This window comes from Gobius niger, assembly GCF_951799975.1.
Source record: "Gobius niger genome assembly, chromosome: 6".
Taxonomy (NCBI): Eukaryota; Metazoa; Chordata; class Actinopteri; order Gobiiformes; family Gobiidae; genus Gobius; species Gobius niger.
Window position 1 is genome coordinate 23104765 of NC_136857.1, and position 23840 is coordinate 23128604.

At 42.9% G+C, this 23840-nt stretch overlaps 1 protein-coding gene across 1 annotated transcript; it reads left to right on the forward strand.

The window, feature by feature from the left end:
• The first annotated feature begins 283 nt into the window (after nt 1–283).
• On the forward strand, nt 284–23536 carry sema3b (sema domain, immunoglobulin domain (Ig), short basic domain, secreted, (semaphorin) 3B). The gene is made up of 17 exons (XM_079557832.1): nt 284–536; nt 4517–4674; nt 5928–5990; nt 12384–12503; nt 12698–12791; nt 13153–13272; nt 13356–13498; nt 13682–13796; nt 14348–14417; nt 17404–17548; nt 19226–19445; nt 20053–20144; nt 20243–20284; nt 20639–20796; nt 20921–20976; nt 21909–22048; nt 22749–23536. The coding sequence occupies exons 1-17, from the start codon at nt 398–400 to the stop codon at nt 23292–23294; spliced, it is 2421 nt and encodes an 806-aa protein (XP_079413958.1). The 5' UTR covers nt 284–397; the 3' UTR covers nt 23295–23536.
• Nucleotides 23537–23840: the final 304 nt, after the last annotated feature.

Sequence of the window (23840 nt, forward strand, 5' to 3'; positions counted from 1 at the left end):
CATAGACATTTTTGAATTTGAAAATGTAAAATGTCAGTGATGAAGTATCCAAAGTAATGTTTTTAAGCCTCAGCTATGCCTGCTATTCTCACTTTAAGCTAGCAGGTGTTAGCTTACTAAACATCTCTTCCTGAACCTTTTTGTTTCCCCCCAGGTTTGTCCCTCTTCAGTGATGCTGCGGTCTCTCGGAGGATCTGATACACCAACTATTTGAACTATTTGAGGATTTACCAGCTGCTTTTTGTTTTTCTTTTTTCCCCCCAACACCTGTGGATATATATATATTTTTTTCTCTTCCCCCTGGCCCAAGCTCAACGAGTGGCCTGGCTGAAGATCAGACTTTGAACTAGGATCAGGACATTTTCTGGACTTGTCTGGTCTTTGTTCCGGATCTAAAATGATGACTGTGATGATGCTGTTGAGCTGCAGCGGGCTCATGCTAACGTTAGCCTTAGCTGCTCGCTCCTCCTCCTCCTCCTCTTCTTCCTCCTCATCGTCTGCACCCTCTGCTCCCAGGATGAAACTGTCTTATAAAGGTGAGCACTGACTTCTTTTCAGATAAATCAGGACTTTAGTATATAACAGAACTGTTCAGGGGTGTGTCCGGTTATCTCTTGTATTTGTCATATTAATTTAAAAGTAAAGAGAAAATGAATTTATAACCGACGTACTATGTTCTGTCAGCCGGTCAGAGTGGGGTGGCCAATGTTCTGTGTGATCTTTGGAGCAGGGTGCACATTCTGACAGATGCACACATAGATACAATATAATAAGGAGGAGCGGGTCCCATTCAAACCCATTCATTGTGAAACTTAATTGCCGCTCTGTATCCTCCTACGAAGCCTGTTCCTTAAAAGGGCAAAAAGGCAGGAAGCCCAATGGCCGCTGGCTGCTCTGCTTTGTGACGACGACACTGGGGGCCGCCATTGCTCCGCCCTTGCTGTAGTACCTCCAAATAGCCGCTAGTCCCCCATTGGAAATCATTGCATTTTAGACACGTTCAAAACAACTTTAAAGTCTGGTTTCTAATTTTCTTTAACTTTCTACAGCTAGATAGACGTTCCTCCTGTGATAACGCTGGGTTACATTTTAGAAATCTCGTACTAATGAGGGCCGCACTGTTAGCATTGGAGCTGCGCAAACTACACGTCGCGCAAGGGCCAAGTCTACAGTGAAGATCCCGCCCGTATGCCCTTTTTAGGAACATGCTTTGTCAGAGCTGGGGAGGAGGAGTCGGTAAATCCGCCATGATTTCCCCCTCGAACGTGGTCATTGTGGTAAACAGGGAGGAGTGAGAAATCACGGTCTATTAGTAATATGTCTATGGGGAAGCCCTGCGCTCGCGGGGCTGGCGGAGCCTCCACAGAGCTCCAGAGCTTGAGCCAGTCAATGCACTGAAAATGCTTCCAATTTTTGGGTTGATAAACAAAAACCAGTGTGGTTAAAAATATTTCACCTACCCCAGCGTTGTCACATAGGTCATATCGTTATCTAGAAAAAGAAAAACTTTTAAGCCGTTTTTGGGACGCTTCCCACCATGAGGACCATAGAGAAGCGCGTTCCTCGCCCATTGGGTGCACATCAAGGACCATCAGGCGAGACAAGGGACTGCTCAACCATTGCCTATGTGTCTTTTTCTTTAACCTCTAATGTGCAGCAAGAAGGTTCCAGGCTGAGAGGGCTTTATCAACCCTAAACATTGATGTGACATGTAGCTCACATTAGTCCTGGTCTCAGAGTCTTGAATTTGAAAACAAAGTGTTATTTTCCGTGAAAAACATACTTTTATTATGAGTTTAATTAACCCCACCCATTGACTCTGCCTGACATCATCCCAAACATGAAGCAGAACTGGGAGAGGACAGATTTTATAGGTCTTTTAGGGTTTTGGTTTCTGTTTGGAAAGAAGGTGCCTCAGTGACTTTAGTGACTGACACCCAACCAAAGAGTTACCAGTTCAAATATCACCCAAGTGTGTTGACGCTTCAACATTATGAATGGAATTGGACAATAATACTGTGATAATTTTGTAAAACTTTCGCCAAATTGAAGGTGTTAAACGTTGCAATAATTTTAGTTTCATGTGGAAAGTAGTGATGCACATTCTGTTTAATTTCTTTAGTTTTTTATTTGGTTGGTTTATCAAACCATTATCCTTTCAGGTCAAGTCTACTTGTTAATGTGACTTTAGTGAACATTGCACTTTTTATTAGCAATAATGGATCTTTATGAAAATACTTATGTTCAATTGCACTCACTGTATCTTTCCCCTCCATACAGCATAACGATTAATGGTTATATTTATCGGTTAAACCCATGATGGCAGTTAATTGTTCACCTGATGAGTGGAAAGGTTGTCAATGATTTCAGATAGAGGGCGTGTGGATCTGGGATGGCTATAACAACAACAGAAGAAATGAGTGTCAACTCTGAGTTGTAATTTCCATCCATCCATTTTCTTACAGTCACTAAAAATGTACAAACTACGACTCCCTAAAAAGAGATTCTGAATACCAGTGGGTCATTTCTGCTTAAATAAAGGTTGATCAAATCTTGTGGTCCCTTCTTCTGACAACAATACCACCCGTGTGTGAGAATGTTTAGTGTGTGCCACTTTTCAATACCTGGAAAAAAAACATTTATCTAGATTAATTTGTGCTGACAGAGAAGTTAGTGATAGTGCATGTGAGGGAGTCCCCTCAGCCCAGTAATTGCAGAGATATTACTAAACCAGATCCAGAAATCTGCAATATGACAGTCAAAAGTCAAGTCCTTCCATAGAATCATGGCTTGTCTTCCACTATAGACTCATTTGAATGTACAATGAAAGCGGACCATTCACTACTCCACATTTAGAGACACGCTTCTTCACCACAGTCGCCAGGCCATGCATAGAGCTTTAGAAGTTAGAAAAAAAGCGTGGTTCGTGTCAGCAGGCTGCGGCTTGTGTCTCGTGTTTATTGACTGAATGCGGTGGAGTTGGGTTGTTGCTAAGTCTATAAAACACTGTACACTCCCCTGCCGCTGTTTGTGTGTGAGGAGAGCCAGGCAAACCGCAGAGAACAGACAGGAGGCGGGTTAAGCACAACGGAGCAGAGAAAGTGTGTGGGCCCCGGAAATGGTGACACCGAGACAACTAACTTTCGTGAGATGATTTCAGGGGGTCGTCTGGTTAATGCTCTGCTGCTGTGTCTGAAATGAATTGTTCTTTTCTTTCTTTTTTCCTCCCAAACAGATCTATTACATAAGTGAGATCTGATTTGGTCAATGTCCTCGGAGAAGATCATCTCCGTTCTGTTCAGCATCATGAGTGTGTGATCTTTACTCAGCAGGCCTAGAATAAACACACCCTCGGGACTGTTTGAAATTCATATTGATTGAGTAAATCATATGACATTGACCGTAGCTTTGTAGTTTTTTTTTTTTTTTTTTAAGACCAAGAACAAATACAAGATGTACAGAAGGAGAACAGTGTCAATCAGAGATGAGGGACGGTAGAACATGGGTTCTGATTTATAATAGGTGGGCTTTTGAGAGGACATTTTGAGCTGCAGAGGAAAGTGCCAGTGACTGGATCTGCAAACTGGAAGAAGAAAGTAATAAGTGTTCCATATAGTGTTTGTTTTAGATGTTTAGGAAAAGTTGGTCCAATAACCTGCCTGATAAAATGCGATTAAATCCGACCTGCAATGTAAAAGGTCACAATTAGCAAATAACAGAGGTTGCAGTTATTTAGTTTTAAATGTCCTTTGCAAACAAATATCGTATATCCACAGGGTATCACCATGTATTAGACTTGTTGACTTGTTTTGAAAAAAAAAAGCAAAAACCCTGGTCTGAACCATAAATTCAATACAAGGAAAATGCTCTTAATCACACTTCCTCAAACTGTTGTAAAGTGTCATGTTAAATGTCATGCATATGGAGCTTAAAAATAGACTAACTGTTTTTTAATTAAAAATATGTCTCTGTAAGAATTAAATAGTAACAATGAAATGCAGGTGAAAGAGCTGGTGAACATCTTGACTGGGGCTCCTCCTGCTGGCGGCTATAGGAATACTTTTCTTAAAAAAATAACTTGCAGGTTGGATACAGTGTGATTAGCAGCTCCAGCAGTGCCTCATAAACACACTTTGATCACACAACGGCTCAAAATTGATAATGTTGTATGATGGGCTTTAAAAATGTGGAGGACAGTTTTTTGGGTTTGAACAGTGACACAATTGTAATAAAGGAGTACAGAACGAGGCGCTGACGCCGTAGAAGAAGAAACGGCTACATTTAACAGCTTTGACCGAGGATTAACTCAAAAAGTGAATGTTGTGAAACACCACTCCAGGCCTTTCTTTGACCAGGTAACAATGTTAAAACATGGTTTAAACCTCAACAAAGTCAATTTTGCATGAGATGTCAGCTTTAATATTGCTTGGAGCAAATTGTAAGACAATTACAAATTACCACTACACATCATAATAGTATTCCATCATATTTTCTGACTTTCCTGTACCTCCCACAGAGCTGCAGCAGTTCCACGGCGTGCGGCGCTTCGACCTGGATCGATCGTGTTGTTTCGGGGCCTTACTTTTGGACGAAGAGCGAGGACGGCTGTTTGTGGGCGCCAAGAACTTCCTGCTCTCACTGTCTCTGGACAACATCGCCAAACAAGAGCACAAGGTATGGATTAAGTTATACATCAACTGGAGCGTGAGATGAACCCTGGCGATTACATTAGTTAGACAAAAGGAGTTTTACATGTGACAGCTCATGAATAACAATCGATGTATGACAATGCATGCAGGGAGTGAGTGCTGACCGGTCTATTGGTCCATCCAAAGATAGATAAAAGCTGTAATGGCGTTCACAGTGTTCTGATGTTTATGTAGTGTAAACACAGACTCTATTGTACGCAGTATGTTACAAAAGTCCATTGTCTGTTCTAAGGCTGGACAGTCAGTCCCTCTGGTACATGCTGATGTGGTCACTGTGATGTCATCAGAGCGCGTAAAAGGTTCTTCTATAGAAACATGTGCAACAGCATAATATACACGCGTAATATGGAAAATAATGCTCTCTTGAAGAGAATTCAATGAATGAGTTAGTTTTAACCTCTGCATTTGTATTTTGGATCGTGGGGCAAATTGCTGCGGCTAGCAGCAGTTTGCTAATGCTAACGGAAGCTAATCAAACCTGGGACAGAAACTATGATTGAATCACCTAAAGTAATTAATGAAAATCGGTCACTGCTGGAGAAACCAAGTATTTGTGTTTTTACAGGATTTCTGATCATACATTTGAAAAAATCTGCCAAAAATATTGGTTAAAAATATCGGCCGTGCATATCGACATCAGCCTTAGAAAAACTCATATCGGTCGACCTCTTCTTAGGCTCTACTGAGGACTATTTAGAATACCTGCTTTCCCTCTTTATTCACCTTATTCCGCCTCGCCCCCTTTTGCCTCTTTTTGCCATGGCACTTCCTTTGTATTGACACTTCCAGTAGAAGTGTTTGATGTTCATTTGCACCAACAAGTCCACTGTTTCGGTGGGCGGCCTGAAAACGGCTTTGTGTCTGTGTAGTAACTTATTATCTCTTGATGTCTGCAGCCCTATGTAAACTAACAGGAGTTAGTTTACATAGGACTGTAAACTAACTCCTGTTAGTTTAGGCGTGAAGGGGTGGGCATGAACTGAACTTCTGCTCTTTTTTTTTTTAAAGTTACCATACGTTTGTTTTAAGGCTGTGTTGCCTAAAAGGTGAAAATCTTAGTCAGATGCGATATGTTGTGTGACTTCTTGTGAAATATGTATGTAAATTATTGTTGTATTACGAGCTGTGTTATGCAGCCTTCATATTCTTCTGTCTCTTCTGCATCGCAGTTCGTTATTGACTAAAAATAACGCTATGGTCCTTCTCTTGTGATTGCAGATCTACTGGCCTGCTCCGGTCGACTGGAGGGAGGAGTGTAACTGGGCGGGCAAAGACATAACTGTGAGTCCAAGGCTTATCACTGCCCCAACACTATAGTTACATATCAAAGTGTACGCTGCTTGGCCTGTTGACTATTTGGATTATACAGAACAAACTGGTAACTTGTTTTTAAGCAGCTACAGGCACCACAATAGGTTCTGATTTCTACTTACTCAGCTTTACAGACGTCACACTCTCTTTCTAGACACGAGTTGTTATTTCCCGCAGCAGTTTAGTGAGAAAAGTGTGACGATATGTTCTTGCTAAAACATCAGGTGAGAGGGCTGCATCACATTCTGGAGTTGAACACAGTAACACAAAACCTTTTCTCTTGTGCACAGTCATGAGTACACCATATGCTTGAACAGACGCTCCACGCGCTCTGACATCACTGGTCTGATTTGTGAATAATTGGTAGTATCAAATAATATTTTAAAGCAGGGGTTTTATGCTTTTTAGAGATATTTGGGAATAGTTTAATATAGGTGGTCAGTAACAAAGTACATTGATTTAACTGTACTTCTGCAAAGTTTTTGATGATCTGTACTGAGTACTTTTTAGTTGAAAACATATAACTCCAGTACATATGAAAGATAAGTGTAGATTCCCCTATGCTGTCTTGATTTTGGACAATAATAATGCACGCTCCAGAGCAGTAGGTGGCGCTGTGCAGATGTTCTGTCAAATGCCGCCGACTAGCAACAAGGAAGAAGGCTTGTCCCCAACGTGTCCCGTACAGAGGGGAATTTGAGCACCAAGCTGCAAAGTTATTACTCACAAGATTTGTACTTTCCACTTTAAATACTACTGGTACTTTCACTGAAGTAAAATCACTCCCCGTCGAAACAAACCTTCGCTACCTCTCCAGCTTTGCGGTAGGGGTGTGACAATATATCAAATTTGCGATATATCGCAGGACGATACGATGCTGACTTTTTATTCTGATATGGATACTTTTGAGGACACCATGCATATTAATGACCAACATCATGCATATTAATGACCAACGTCATGCATATTAATGACCAACGTCATGCATATTAATGAGGTATCAGTGCCTCACTGCTTTCAGCCAATGGAGACAAATAATGACCAAGAATTCAGTCAGGACAGCAGGGGGCAGCACTGCAAGTTTAAGCACTTGGACCAAACACAGTCAAACTAATGTATTACTTTTGATGATAGTTTTATTATTATAAATAAGATAGTTTGTGGTTGATGTATTACTTTTGAAACAGAACTGTGGCTTCCTGTTTATTTACATGCAGTGACATATCAATGACAAATTTTCAGTAAGTCGAGGATCATTTATTCACTTATTTATTGAGGTAAAAGGAGAACAAAGCACTTGAAAACAAATGTAAATTATAGATAAAATGTAGTATGTTCAAAAAAGGTTAAAAATCGCATATATTTCTTTAAAACTCGCAACATATCTTGGGTTATTTTTGTGCAATATGTTGATTATCATGTCAATATATCGCGTCATGTATCGTATCGTGTCACGAGGTACCCAGAGGTTCCCAGAGGTTCCCGCCCCTACTCTGCGGATGTAGCTACTGTCGGTCGTCAACTCAGCGCTAGTGTCAGAATGTGCTGTGTTGTTTTGCAGCAGCAAAGCTTCTGGTTAGGGAAAATTACTCTTGAAATATATTTATCTCCAATAAAAGCAAATGCACAAGCAAACATTTCAAGCTTGTGGTCGGCTTGAACAGATGTCGGCCTACGATCCAGCTGTAGGTTTAAAAAAATGACATATTTGCCTGCCTCACTACATCAATGTGTTTTTTAATTTTAGTCCTTCTCTGGCTAAATGGATATGGACGATGTTTCAAACACAGACCTCGGCTCAGTTCCTGTCATAGCTTAGGCGGGAGACTGTTGTCCTCATAGAGAGCTGTGTTTATTTTGATGGATGCCTCTCAAACAGATGTTCTCCTCTGTCATGTCCACTTCACAAACACAGTTATTAGCACTGACTCAGAGGATATGGTTTATGACACTGTGTTCTCAATGGAACAGTGTGAAAATACTTCTTTTTTTTGTATGTATCATTTCATTGGCCACGGGGCTTTGTAAGATGAGAGCTGTAGGTTTCCAACAAAGCAAAACTAAATAAACAAGAACAAGCCTCCTCAAAACAGAATAGCATTGCATACTTCAGGAACAATGCTGCTACATAAATATTACCATTAACATTTGTTCATTATTTATCATATTGCTAGTTGCTAAACATTTATAGTCTCAGAACCAAAATGATATTCCCCTGATGCCCGTACAAGACTTCAGCTGAGTGGAAACGGCCTTAGAATAGACTTACTTTCCACTTTAGTCCCACATCGGTTTATTTCGGTTCCCCGGGGCCACTTAGATTTAATTAAACGCTTTATTTAAAGTTTAGTGGCCGCAGTGAACCCTGTCCTCAGTCAAGTACAGGACCAAGTCTAGACCACCCAGTGCTCAGGACCAATGCAGGACTAAAGAGCAGGTAATGATAATACAGCTGTAGACCACAAGGGCCTCATTCATCAGCACTGCAGTGTCCGATTACACCTGAACACAACACAAGCCATTCAGAGACAAGGACCCGGGTTAGGCCTGGTTTAGTTCTATAGTTTAGACCTGGTTTTGTCCTGGTTTACATGTGTACTGTCGGAGGAGAGTTTCATTGGGACCTGGAACGCTGGGTCACTCTTTTCTTTTTTTTCAGGCTGTGGCAAAATACGCAATTTTAATCCGATTGATCATATTGTGATAATGGTTTGGGGGTTTATAACACCTATTCGATGGTAGTGAGGCTTGGAGTTTGGCGCAAAAGAATGAAAACATGTGTTAATAGAGTGGAAAGCATTAAAGTAGAACTAAGTAACTCAAGCCCCTAGAGGCCATAAGCGCCACTGCAGGTGTCGTAGCATGTTACGTTTGTTTTACTCATTAATTGTCCGTGAGAGTAAATACTACGCTGACAGAAAAGACAAAGGGAGAGAGGGATATTATACATTGTGCAACTCAATTACACAAAGGAGATTATTTTTTTCACTCAAACTTGGCTGTAAATACTGTTAGCTTTGCCCGATAGCCTGCTAGCTTCTTCGTCGTGATTCCATTAGTGTGTATTGCGCCTCCGGGTCAGAGCGGTGAACGTTTCAAGGGTGGTTTTCTGGCCAAAGACACCGGGGGAGATGAAAGACCCTCCAGTCACCCCATTACCATTTGTATTACCCCCAGAAGGACTACGAAAAGGATTTATTAAGGTAAACTTAGTTACTTAGTACTGCTTTAATTTCTAACTGAAATTTAGGTTAATTAGAGAGAATATCTTGCCTAAATTCATGAGCCATTAAAGCCATTTATTTGTTTTAAACACATAAAATAAAACTGAAAAGTGAGATTGATGTGGGATTATAGGCTAATCCTTAAAGATGCATAATGCAACTTTTTATGTGGAAAGAAAAAGTTGATATTTGTGCGTATTTGACCTTGTAGTGACCCAGCGGCTGCATGAACGGTCAGCATGGCAATCACGGTGGATCCTCTACAATGCTCCAGGATCAATTGTTTAGTAGGTTTTCTTCCGAGAGGGTCCGTCTGCAGTGAAAACCTGCCAAACAATTGACCCTGGAGCGTCCTAGAGACCACAGTGATGGAAAGTAAAGGTGCCCCGTTGACCACTCATACAGCCACTGGGTCACTACAAGGTCAAATTCACACAAATATTAACTTTTTTTTTCCCCTCATAAAAAAGTTGCATAATGCACCTTTAAGATACTCCTCATGATTCCGATCTGGTCAACTGACGGATATGTAAAATGCCTGGAGCGTCCATAAAAGCATTAGGATATATAATTAAGATAAGTCTAGTTCATTAAAATGATTGAATATTTGCATAAAGTAACCGTAACCGCTTGTTCCATTATGCCAAAATGCTGCGGAGTCGACCTGTCTGGTTTACACTGTGGTTTAGTAAGTTGCGTTTAGAGTTGCCCACATGAACCAGACTTACGGTAGCCCTATCATTCCGCTCCCACAGGAAACGCACTCAGACATGTAAATACAGCCTTAAAACTCCCATCTACTTTCACTGTCTTCTCCGGGACGTGACAAAGGCCAGAGACACAGGGACGCTCTCATTGCCCTCCTACTCACAGTGACATGAAGGAACCATGTAAGACAACGACATGGAAAGGAGTAAATCAGATTAAATCATGCTTGAAAACATCACCTGCTAGCTTTTTTTCAATTCAAGCCCACTCTTGTCCTCCCTAGGCAGTTTGGGCAGAGACATAATCAGAACAAGCCGAGTGTACCTGGACTTAGAATGCAGCGTTTTCGGCTCTCAAGAGGGCATTAATCAAAAAAGAATGGGCAAAACAACACAACTCTTTATTTGTTTTTTTTGTTTTCTTTTGTTTTTTTAACAGGAGAGTAAAATCATTCCCTGGTCCAGGCCTAAATGATCATGCAAGAAATCACGTGGCTGAAACTAAACCGGTTTCAGTATTAAGAATGTATTGATAGGTGTGTGCCAGTGCTGAGGATCTAAAAGAGCAAAGTACAGATCTAAAGTGACATGTTGACATTCCACCGCTCTGAATCAGACTTGTCATTGATTCCTGTCTCCATCCATATCTAACAACCACGGCTATTATCAGGCACGATATATAAGGAAGGTGCGGCTTCAAGTGGTAAATTGCTTACACGGGCAATATGCTGCATACAATAAAAGTACAGTATTATGATCACTTCTAATTGTCCAACGGTTTCCGAAAGCAGAAAAGGAGATACATTTTGATTCATCAATTACAGCAAATCAAAGTTAAGGACTTCAGAAAAGAGAGACTTGGCATCCCTAATTTGAAGCATGTAAATATATTTTCCCATACAAACGACACTAGCGAGATGTTTCTAAAGTGCAAGGATTCAAATGTGTGGAGGTTACAAAGAAACATCCTCCGACAATTGATCTTAAATGTTGAAATAGTAAAAATAAAATGAAACCTGCAGGAATGGGATGCGATGTGGTTAATGATTGTGAAGAGCAAGTGGCTTTGAGCTTGTCCGAGTCCGGCTCTGTTTGATCCGCTGGTTCAATACTAAAAGGCCAGTCAGAGGCAGGTCAGAGGCCAGAGGGCAAAGTGACACAGGAAGAACTTTGAAGTTTTCTTTGGGGAAGCTTTTTGTTTCTTTTGTTGTTGTTCATATTTGTAAAAGAAACACTTGTCTGAGACACTCTTTTTGTTTCATATTGAAGGGCCCATGTTATGCTAAATTAACCCCTTTATCTTCTAACCAGAGTTCAAAACATTCAGAGTTGTCGAAAAACATATTGCTACGGTCGCTTTAGAACAGGGCAAGTTAGTGGTTCAATGACTTGTACTGATACTGTGTCCGTGGGCAAGACACTGCGGAAGGTGTCACTGTTTGTAGCATTGAAGTGTGGACTAAATCATATCCAGTTAGTTCTGGTTTTGTGCCGGCCTCTGTCAGGTGGTCTTGCTTCGTCCTTGGTCAGAGTCCTGGTCGGGTCCCAGTATCGCGCCCTTTGAGAGAAATTCCTGACATAACTTAATGCTCCAGTGCGGATATGTTTTCACTACAATCTGCCCACTGCACTGCCTCTGAATAAGCAAACCCAATATCGCAGCAATAACAATACACTACAAGCTACTTCTCAGATTTTCATTTACTCAAGCTTCAAGGCGATCGATATACTTAGCACGTCTCCCCTGTATCATGATTGACAGTCTTTAACCATAGACTGTAGAAAATAATGGACGTCTTATGCTCACTCCTCCCCGTTTACCAGAATGACCACGGCCGTGGGGCAATTCATGGCGGATTTACAGGCTCCCCCTCCCCAGCTCTGACGAAGCATGTTCCTAAAAAGGACATACGGGCGGGATTTTCACCGTAGACTCGGCCCTTGCGTGACGTGTAGCTCGCGCTGCTCCAATGCTAATAGTCCGAGCCTCATTAAGTACGAGATTTCAAAAAATCATATTACGAAAACCAGCCTGGTTTCATATAGTGTTATTAACCCAGCGTGATCTCAGGAGGAAGATCTAGCCTAGTCTAGCGTTGAAACAATTGAAACCAGGCTTTAAAGTAGTTTTTAACGTGTCTAAAGTCCAATGCTTTTCAATGGGGGCCTAGCGGCGATATGGAGGTACTGCAGCAACGGCGGAGCAATGGCGGCCCCCACGTTTGTGGTCAAAAAGCAGGGCAGCCAGCGGCCATTGTCTTTAACGCTTCACCTGTTGATTCGGAACGAGTCCACACTGTTTTGATCGTTTCCCAAACATTTCTTCCGACTCTTGCAACAAAGCCGTGTTATTATGATTCTCTACATTTCTCATACTTGTCACTCTGCCCGTCGATCCAGTCTAATCCCATATGTTCTCGCCCGTGCTGCAGACTGACTGCGTGAACTACGTGAAGCTGCTGCACCACTACAACCGCACTCACCTGTACGCCTGCGGGACCGGGGCCTTCCACCCCACCTGCGCCTTCGTGGAGGTCGGCAACCGGATGGAGGTAAAACTACTCCAAATACGTCTTCAATTACTGCAGTACTTGAGGTGTTAGGTGACTTTATTATCACTTTGACTTGAGATTTTGGTGGACGATTGTGTCTTTTTCACCCAATGGTTAAGATAACTGCAAAAGAAAAGTCATGCACATTGGAATTGGCATTGCACTGGTAAATAAAGAGTTCTGGTGCGTTTCAGGATCATGTGTTCCGGATCGATCCGTCTAAAGTGGAGGATGGTAAAGGGAAGAGTCCCTATGACCCCAGACACCAGGCCGCCTCTGTCCTTGTGGGTGAGTGACAGTATTTAGCACTTGCGGGCTCCCGGTTGTAAAGGAGATGCCTTTGTGAAAGCCAATAAAGCTACGAGTTGGGCTGTGTTGTTAGAATTCCTGCCTTACAGCCAAAAAGTCTTGGGTTCAATTTTTGTATTGGGGGTCTGGGTATTTCCTGGTGGAGCTGGTTGATTCTCCCATCAACCTGCACCTTGCAAAATCATCCAGTGAAGTACACCAGACTATGATGAACAACAACTTCTGGAGTTACGATGCATTCGCCGACTGATCCCTACACGCTGCCCCAGTGGTGTCGAAGGATTGGTATCAAGTTTTACCTTTGCTTTACTCACACTGAGCATCAAAACACTGTTTCCAGGAGACGAGCTGTACGCAGGAGTGGCCACAGACCTGATGGGACGAGACTTCACCATCTTCAGGAGTCTGGGGAAAAGACCGTCGATAAGAACAGAGCAGCACGACTCGCGCTGGCTCAACGGTAAGACTGCTACTACTGCTAGATACTCAAAGATGAACATTGTGTATTTTGTCCTGATCTTTCTTGTGTTTCCTTCCCTTCAGAGCCAAAGTTCATCGGCTCATTCTGGGTTCCTGAAAGTGAGAATCCAGATGATGATAAAGTTTTCTTCTTCTTCCGCGAGACAGCGGTTGAGGCTCAGGGCATCGGCAAATCCACGTACTCTCGCATTGGACAGCTGTGTCGAGTAAGACTTTTTTAGAACATGTTTTACGAAGTCGGATTGAATGGAAATTTAGTAATGATTGTCTTAAGGGCTTGTGTAAGGGCCAAAGTCTAGGCCAACCTCCCACATTTTGACTATTTTTTATGTTATTGACTTGCTCGATCTTCACAGCTTCATTTTTGTTTGTTGTACCTATATTTTCAGAACGACCTGGGGGGACAGAGGAGCCTGGTGAACAAATGGACCACGTTTTTGAAAACTCGCCTGATTTGTTCGGTTCCCGGAGCTGACGGCAGCGATACCTACTTCGACGAACTACGTAAGATACGCCGTTTCTTACACGGATTAAGGTTATGATGTATGATAAGAAACTCGCTACTCGCTACCTCACCTAACATAAAATGAGGAATGGGGATTGTGTGTGTTGATGTCTTGGTCTAGCTTGCTATGTCTTGCTTTTCACATTACGGTGGCTTGAGCTACTAATATTGACAATGATTTTCCCCTCCCTACTTCAGTCTTGCTTTAACCCAAGTCAAAATGAAGGTCTCGCTCGTCCATAGTCCTACATAAAGTTGGTTTAGTTCTGTTTCAGTCCAGGATTGGTCATAATTCATCCTTGTTTTGTCCCAAATAAGTTTTGTTACTCCCTCAAGCCGGTGATATCTCTCTCATTGTACCAATAAAGCCATAGTTTAGAAATGTCCCGTGCATCGGCCGCCGTTTGGTTTAATCATTGTCGGCATGTGTCCCAGAGAGACTCTCCTGCGCGACCTCTATAAGCAGATCACAGCCGACCCCCGGGCCGTGTTTATCCTACTGTTGACCCCTGGCCTCTGACCCCTGACCCTGTGTTTACTGCGCCCTCAGGGGACGTCTTCCTGCTGCAGACCAGGGACAGGAAGAACCCTCTGGTCTACACCGTCTTCTCCACTTCCAGGTCGGAAAACGCACTAAAAACACATGTACACGTCCTAATGAGGTTAGATCGGGTTTAGTCACGGTCCAGATCGGGTTGAGTCGTGGTGCAATTACCTCTGATTTCGGGGTTATCTGTTTTTAAGGTCTAATTTTACCATGTTAAATCCAGCTTTAGACCTGTCCTGCAGTAATGGGATTTCAAAAGACTGGTTAATTTGTATTGATTTTTTAGGAAGTCAGTTCGATCCCCTAGAATTGCCACTTAAAAATCCCAGTGCCCCACTGTAAGAAGTTATTGCCTCTTCTACAACTATGGGCAACAAAGCATTTCAAATTAAGTTTTAAATGCATTTTAACAGTTAATTTTAATATCAAAGTAGATTTCACAAATTGCAAACAAAAACAACAGTGGCATTTTTCCTTTTTATCTCATCTTGAAATCATCTTGGGACCCCCACCCAAGGCCTTGCGACCCCTGGGTACTGTTAAAAAAAATGTCTATACCGGTACTTTAACAATACTTTGTTACTGATGCCCCCCCATTTTTCCCTATTTTTTCCTTACCCCAATTTAAAAATAATGGTAAATGGTCTCAACTTATATAGCGCTTTTCCACCTACATTAGGCACTCAATGCGCTTTACAGCAAGGATCCACTCACCCATTCGTACTCTCATTCATACACCAATGTACGCAGACACTGGGGGCAATGTGGGTGAAGTGTCTTGCCCAAGGACACAACGACAATGTGCACTTTCAGGAGGTGGGATTCGAACCCCCGACCTTCCGATCATGGGACGACCCGCTCTACCATCTGTGCCACTGTCGCCCTTGAATTATAATAATAACTGCTGAGGCCCGGCCTTTGGCCGGGCCTCGCTAGTCTCCACATTTGATATTCTGAGATTATGAGTGATTACAAAGAAATGTCCAACCCGTCACACAGTTCAGCTGTAGACCAGTGGTTCCCAAGCCATTCCAAAAACTATGGCCACTACAAATGAGTAAAAGAATGAAGGCAAAAAACTATTTCAAACAAAGTGCTATTGGAGTGTTTGATGCAATATTGTCGCTAAACTCGGGGAACAGGATTCAAGAGACAGTGGAATAATTATTGATAAATATTAGGGGTTCAGCTCTAACGGTTTGGTTCACGGTGCAGGACCCGTGGTTTGGTGCATCACGGTAGTGCACAATCAAACAAATAATGAGTAGGGTTTGAAGTGAAATAGCCTAATGATCGTTGTTAGACAGTATTTATAACCTTACAATAAAATTGGCAATGCGTTCAAAGCTGCTTTAGAATAAAATGTACCTCTGGGCTCACAATACGTGAAAGCAAAATAGAAAACAAATGGTACAGCAGCCATCCATCCATCCATCCATCCATCCATCCATTTTCTTCCGCTTTATCCGGGGCCGGGTCGCGGGGGCAGCAGTCTCAGCAGAGACGCCCAAACTTCCCGATCCACACACACCTCCTCCAGCTGTTCTGGGGGGACCCCGAGGCGACACCAGGCCAGCTCGGAGACATAGTCCCGCCACCGTGTCCTGGGTCTTCCACGAGGCCTCTTCCCACTAGGACATGCCTGGAACACCTCCCGCGGGAGGCGACCGGGGGTACAGCAGCGAAGAAAAAAAAAAAAGAAAAAAAACTACGCAGTGCAGGCCATGCGCTCGTTAAGTTGTAGTTTCATTTTCGCTTTTGCTCACACGGAGGATAAATCAGTCGGAGAAGCGCGTTTGATTAGAGGCTCGTGTTTGAGCAGGTTTTGGGCACGCACGCACACGCACACATCGCCATGTTTGGATGCGCGCGCACACATACATACACACACGCACGAACACACACACACGCGCGCACACACACATCGCCCTGTTAGGATGCGCGCAGACGCACGGCAGTCAGATCTCGTGCACTCGCGTTTTTGTGACAGCGGGTTGTCCTCGGACAGCAGCACCACCAACCACGCACGCACTCAGTACTGTCGCCAGGCTTCCTGGTGTTCCCAAACGGTCTCCCATCCCAGTCCTAACCAGGCCCTTCCCTGCTTAGCATCCGAAGAACGGTCTCCCATCCCAGGTCTAACCAGGCACTTCCCTGCTTAGCTTCAAAGTCGGTATGGGAAATAAACATGGCGGCGCCCAGGCGGCGGCCATTGAGATAGCGTTTTCTATAATAGATTCAACATGTTTTTCTTTTACATTTTGTCTCCCCCATCGATACCAGACTGGTATCGTTTAACGGTACCCAGCCCTAGTCCCAACTCCCACTGAGAAACCCCTGAGCTACAGTATATAACTTATATCAACTGGATACTGATCGCTAAAAAGTACACCATTTCATTTAAAATGTCCAAGCTTTCCCTGGGACTGGTCTTTACCCTTTGAATTACATATATGTACATACATAAAACCTCCTCAAACTTTCAGTTGTTTGGCCTTCTCCTCTGGTAAACTATTTCTTCTGGTCGTTCAATTGTCAGAAACTTGCTTTTAAAAGATAAACCTTTATTGATCTCACAAAGGAGAAATTCACTTGAAGAAAAAGAAAAGACTTTTATAACAAATCACATCTGCTTCAGATGGTCCACGTTTAAAAGACGTAACTAGAAAGAGCTGATATATTTTTTCTATTTTTGCTCAGTCCTGGTAAAGCTCTGTTTTCTTTTAGTCAGCTGGTTCTGATTCAGTATCAGACCAGTTCAAGATCAGTCCTTTTCTAATCCTAGACTAAATAAACTAAATAAACACTCAAATTGCCTCCATTCAACTACAAAGGAATTTAAGCAAACTAGCAACTATTGTTTTTAACTTTACGGAGCCAACATAGAAAACGTTTTTATTTTCATACACAGTAAAAAAAAAACAGAAAAAAGTACAACACCAATGCAGAAACGTCGAAATGCTTTGTAAAAGCCTGAGGTAGCATGATGTTGGATGTTTGTATCAAATGTCACTGGCAAAGGAAATAGCAGGACTTACCCATGTGTCTTGTCCCAGCAGCAGTGTGTTCAAAGGCTCGGCGGTGTGCCTCTACTCCATGAACGACATCCGCAGAGCCTTCCTCGGGCCGTTCGCTCATAAAGAGGGACCCAACTACCAGTGGATCCCCTTCCAGGGAAAAGTGCCCTACCCCCGACCGGGCATGGTATGTACACAGAAGTACTTTCACTACTTTGCTGTTAAATTCATTGTTTGCTGATGTTTATAAGGATGGACAGAATTGGGGAAAAGAACTGCTTTTGAGTTAAAAAGCTAAAATGACTTTGGCTTTTTACATAGCCAAGAGGGATGAAAACTTCAAATGGGAATAATTGTTTTTACCTGTTTTCTGTTGAACTATAAACATGTTTATCACACACAAAGTTAAGCCAAAATTGAACATGAATGAATGTTTTTTTAACAGCAGATTGTTCAGTAGAAGCGAAAAACGTCTCTCCTTGCTAACATTAGCATATGTAGCATGAAGCTAACACAGCTTCTTGGTCGGCATTGTCCTATTTATGAGCTTTTGAGCGACTTTGTTCCTCTGCATGTCTTTGTATCTTTATCTAGTCAAAACAAGACTTAAAAATAGTGCTCAAGACAGAGCGAATCTAAACAAGACTTAAAAATGCATATAACTGAAAGTATTTTATCTACACTCTTGCCTCTTACTGTAATTGATTAATTCTATGTTGATGTTTTATTGATTGTATTTGTTTTCTTATATTTATGCAACTGTGAAGCACTTTGAGTTGCCTTGTGTATGAATTGTGCTCTACAAATAAACTTGCCTTGCCTTGCCTTGCCTAAAAGCTTTTCTGCCTGCTAAAGGTAGAAAAGCACTACATAACTGGAGTCCATTTACCATTTAGGTGTGTAAATAGATGAGTAGAAGCATGCTGAGGCTACAGCTGCAAGGGAACAGGAATAGGCCATGTCGTGAAAGATGTAGGTCTGATGTACATGAAGTGAGTCGGTGTGAGAAGAGGATGCAGGGGAGGTTTTCTTCCAAAGTCGCATTGTTCGAGAGTTGTAGTTTTCTTCTTTCAGCGCAGACAGCAGTTAAAGTGCCAGTGCAGTGTCAATGGCTTTTGAGGTTCACACAGAGCTGAGACGTTTGTTCTGAACACACGACAAAGACTACACAAAAGAGCAGATGAAAAGGTGGAAAAAGGTTTTCCTCCCCACAACTTTCCAAACATTGTGAAAATTAGATAAATAATTACACTACGTTGTCTAAACAGCTTTACTCCTCCATTATATACAGTATAGAACTTTGTCATATTAGTTTGTGGAAAATAAATTTCGTCTTTTATCTATTTTTGGTGTGGTTTCACACCCTCAACTCGCTGTTCATCTGTTTTGAACATTCATGCATCCTCCCTCCTCCTCCTCCTCACCCCATACCCCTTCAGACCACAGATCCCAGTGCTCTTTAAACCCCAAACCAGTTCCAGTCCCCGGTTCACATGGTTCTTATCTCCTGTGTCCAGTCCCTGAACGCCCCGCAGGCCTCTTTGTGCGAGTGTGGGATTAACCAGCAGAACTAATGTCATTAAACGCTGCTTTACTCAGACATGACAAGCCGCTCGGAGGGGAGTGGGGTGTCTTTTCTTTATATTCTAATTGACCCGTTCATTTACTCTTTCAGAAACAAAGAAATATGTATGCGGCTGTGGAATGTGTGACCCCGAGTTTGTCATATGTAGGAATGTTAATCATAGGTTGGAGGGGTTTTCGATTGGTGGACTAGAGACCAAAAGTATAGTTCCAGTGTGGTTGGATATAGTTCTTCTTCATGGGTTTTAAACTCCTCTTCGCCACACTTTTCTCCCCCTAGTGTCCCAGCAAGACGTTCGGCAGTTTCGAGTCGACCAAAGGTTTCCCCGACGAGGTGATCCAGTTCGCCCGACACCACCCGCTCATGTACAACCCGGTCTACCCCCTGAACCGAAAGCCGGTCTTTGTCAGGACCAACGTGGACTACAGCTTCACCCAGTTGGCCGTGGACCGGGTCAACGCGGCGGACGGACAGTACGACGTCATGTTCATCGGCACAGGTACCGGCTGTTGTGGAAAAAAAGAAACATTCATCAGGGAGATTGGAGTCGTGAACTTCTTGAATGAATTGCTTGTTGGTTTTTCATCATGGGATAAGCCTGGGACATCAGGGGGAAAGGACATTTTGATGAAATAACCCGGTACACCCTCCTTTTCTGCTTAAACTCTCCAAAAAGAGGGTCTGAACCTCTTACCTTGAACCGGAGGCATTTTCTCCAGTTCAGCTTCACCCAAATCTAAAAGCTTCTCGAATGGAGAGAACAGTGTAATGACCCATTTGAAAGCTAAGATCTGCAAAAGTGATCGCAACTTTTTTGTCACTTCGTCACCATGTTTTTGTTGTGTTTTTGTCTCGTTTTTGTTACTATTTTGATGCTTTTTCAGGCTTTTAGATTTGGGTAATGCCAAACTGGAGAAAATGTGCTCAGTTCAGGTGGTTTAAGAGGTTAACTGTCCACTGAAATCCTAGAGGTGTCTTTTATTTTTAGTCCGAGTAGATTCATTGGTGTCCTGATTTAGTAATAATTCAATGTGATGTCAAGCATTTTTTCCTAGTTTTTCTGATAACTCAAAACTCATCATGAGACATTTTGCCCTTTTTACCAGACAAAGGCACAGTGCTGAAGGTGATCAGTGTTCCCAAAGAGAGCTGGAACAATATGGAGGAGCTGCTGCTGGAGGAGCTGGAGGTTTTTAAGGTTAGACTGTATAATCAGTCTCGCAGTATAAAGCCTAACGAAACATAGCATCTTTTTATTGGTCGGTATCCTCACTGGCATGTGATCTTTGCCCCCAGGACAACTCCGCTATCATCAACATGCAGATCTCCTCTAAACGGGTAAGATAAGTCCCCGTCAAAACCATGGCTGTTGGTTTGAATACAGACCACAGGGACAACACATCTAGCTGAGCCACGATACATTTCCAAAAAACAGAATAGTTATAAGCGCTATCACATTCTCTCAGGGTAAAGCTAATCTAAAGCTAAAGCTAAGCTAACCACAAAAAAGTTACACAAGACGATGACAGAAGAGGCAGCATTCCTACAAAACTGTTCTGACTCTGCAATCATTTTCCGTTGATGTCACACAGACCGCAGCACCACTCACTGTGCGGAGGGAGAACTGCAATGTTAACGTTATTCTCCGTCTTTCTGAATATTAAAATGCCGGTCGTGTTTCCCCTCCTTTAGCAACAGCTGTACGTGGGCTCGGACACTGGTCTGGCCCAGGTGCCCCTCCATCGCTGCAGCGTTTACGGAAAAGCCTGCGCCGAGTGCTGCCTGGCCAGAGACCCCTACTGTGCCTGGGACGGGACCTCATGCACCAGATACCTGCCGAATACGAAGAGGTAATGTTTACACAGAAATCAAAGACGTATCGCTACTTTTAGTTCACAGATCAGGCTCCGAACTGGGGAAAGGTCTAGCTTGGTTCAACTGATCAAGATTCTCTGTTTTTCTTTTTTCCCCCAGACGTTTCCGGCGACAGGACGTGAGGAACGGAGATCCCAACACTCTCTGCTCTGGAGGTAAGGACAGACCTTAGAACTAGAGAACTTTGTCATTTTCATATGCATTTTCTGGTGACCGATAGATGGAGTAGTAGACTAGGATTAACGGACAGGAGGAATTCAATCACATGGTAATTTCTGAGCTCACTTTCATTACTTTTCGATCTTTCCATTATATGACCCTGTACGTGCACTATTCGCTGCATCTCGCATAAGGCCAATACAAGAACCTTTTGTGTTTCCAGCCTGACTCGGCACAGGCCTGTCACGACGAGTCAAATTCTTAGAAAACTGTGAACTCTTTGTGGCTGAGAAGAAAATGTTAATCTGAACAAAGAACCCCCTTTCAGCCCATGGCCTTCGATCTCTCACATATACAACTATACTGTGTCAAGTTCTATAGAGGTTTTAAGCACAGCTTGCACATTGTTATCTCAAGTGGCATGGTGTAAAGTTTGGCGTTGGACCAGAATTGTTATGAAAAGTAGTTTGTTAAGTTGGAGTGTGTCAGAATTTGTCCTAATACTTTGATGAATGTGACCTCATTTTAATCAGCAGCGTGACTAAAACTGGTGAGAAAAAATACAGAATTCCTTATACAGTATTCAAAACATATAATGCATGCAAAGGAACAATGCCGTTTAGTGAGTCACTAATGTTACCCATTCCAAAATATGTGGTAATTACTAATCATCATCTATGTATTGTAGAACAATGTAGAACATGAAGCCTATAATAATACATGTCGATATTGGACGACAAGCTTCTTTTGAAATCAGTTATTTGAATTTCATTTTAAATTTTCTTGCAAAATACATGTATGTATTATTTTGAACTTTGCTATCTTAATAATATTCATACTTAGACTGACTAGACATATGCAGAATATTTTTTTGCCCAGATCAATTTTTAGTGTGTTCAAACGTGTTATCCTGTGCTGCCCCCTACAGACCACCACAAGCACCGCGTGTCAGAGAGGAAGCTGTTCGCTGTGGACGGGAGCAGCACGTTTTTAGAGTGCATCCCCAAATCTCTACAGGCTCAGGTCACGTGGACGTACCAGAAGACGCCTCAGAGCCAACGAGAAGAGGTGAGACATGCACAAGAGAGATAAAGAACTGTACAAGTGTTAAATCATCAACAATCAATAATATAACCAAAGTCACTTTGTTGAAGTCAAACCCTGCACATTTAGAGCAGATGTAGCACACTGCAGTAAAATACTTAACAAAGGTTAAGTGTTTTATCATCAGGACCTCAGAGCGTTCCAGCTGAATAAACAGTGTAACAAAACAGTTAGCTCATACGATGCTAAGGTTACACGAAAGTTTCTCCAAACCAGATATAATTTAAAACATGCAACATAACGTTATGTTGAAAGCTGTGACCAAAAGCAACGTTTACTTCACTGATGCAGTGGTTTTGTTAAAGTTTTATCATTTGCTGCTCCTCCACTGGGGGCTGCCAATACTGTCTTCATCTCGTATACGAACTCGGAGCTCTCTGGACACCTCCGAGTTTACAAGTTGTAATTACCATTTTGAGTGGCTCCAAGGCATTTTTCCAAGTGGGAAGTGGGAAATCTACCTGCCTGGAACGCGCCATAAGCATTTGGGCTTATTTGCACTTGCTTGTTGTTTACATGTAGGTTAAGAAGCTACAAGCTAACGCTTGGCTTTTTTGCCATTCTTCTGGATGCCTCCGATTTATCTCTCGGGCCCTAGAATATAAGGCGTCACTTATTTCAGGACAGTGATTTCTTATAGAATCTCTGTGTACATTCCCTTCAGATTCGCCTGGATGACCGCCTCCTCCACACCGACCGTGGCCTCCTGGTCCGCAGGGTGCTGAAGAGGGACGCCGGTGTGTACCAGTGCCACGCCATGGAGCACGGCTTCACCCAGACGCTGCTCGGCATCACCCTCGAGGTCGTGCCCTCCACAACCCCTCAGGAACCGCCCACCCGACTGGACCCCCGCGCACCCAACAACCCCGCCCAACCGCACTCTCCCTCCACCAACCAGAAGCTGTGGTACCGCGACTTCATGCAGCTCGTGGACCACCCCAACCTCAGCACAGTGGATCAGATCTGCGAGCAGGTGTGGGCGCGCAAGCAGGCGGCCAATCAGCGCCCGGCGGAGAAGGGAGCCGCGGGGGGGAACGTGGGGAAAGACCACTCGGCCACGCAGCCAGCGGGGGGCGCCGCGGGCCAGGTCACGGTGAACAGGCCCAATAACAAGAAGTGGAAGCATCTGCAGGAGATACGGAAAGGCAGGAACAGGAGAACGCACGAGGGGAAGTCGAACCCGCGCAACCCTCGCTCGGCCGGGGAGTAGAGAGGAGGGAGAGGAGTGAGACGGGAGCAAAGACTGAGACAGAACTCAAGAGTGAAACTGTGGAGGAGAGGGAGAGGATGGACACAAAATGGACACCGTTTTAGAACCATATTATCTTTGGGAATCATTTACTGTTGGTTACTTTATGGTATTTGCAACTAATTTTAAGGTTTGACCAGAATTTAGGAATGAGAACTGAAAATGTTCTATGACGATAAATTGGTGAACACAATTTGATTTATAACCTTAGCTTTCTGTAACTTTTAATTTTTCTATCATATATTTCTAGATAGTGTGGTTTCGAATCAGTAGGTCATGTAACATTCCAAAAAGAAAAGGCTTCAAGGAGCTATAAACAATCAATACAAACATTAGTGAGAGAATGTAGTTATAAACTTAACTGACAATATGACATACATTTCAAATCCTTTTACCTAAATATCTTCACGGTTGCAATACTAAAGGTGGCCACTGGGGGTCATCAAGCTGAGCCTGTCTCCTGTTTTCCCTCTCCTCCATAATTCACTCATCTCTCAAACACAGCAC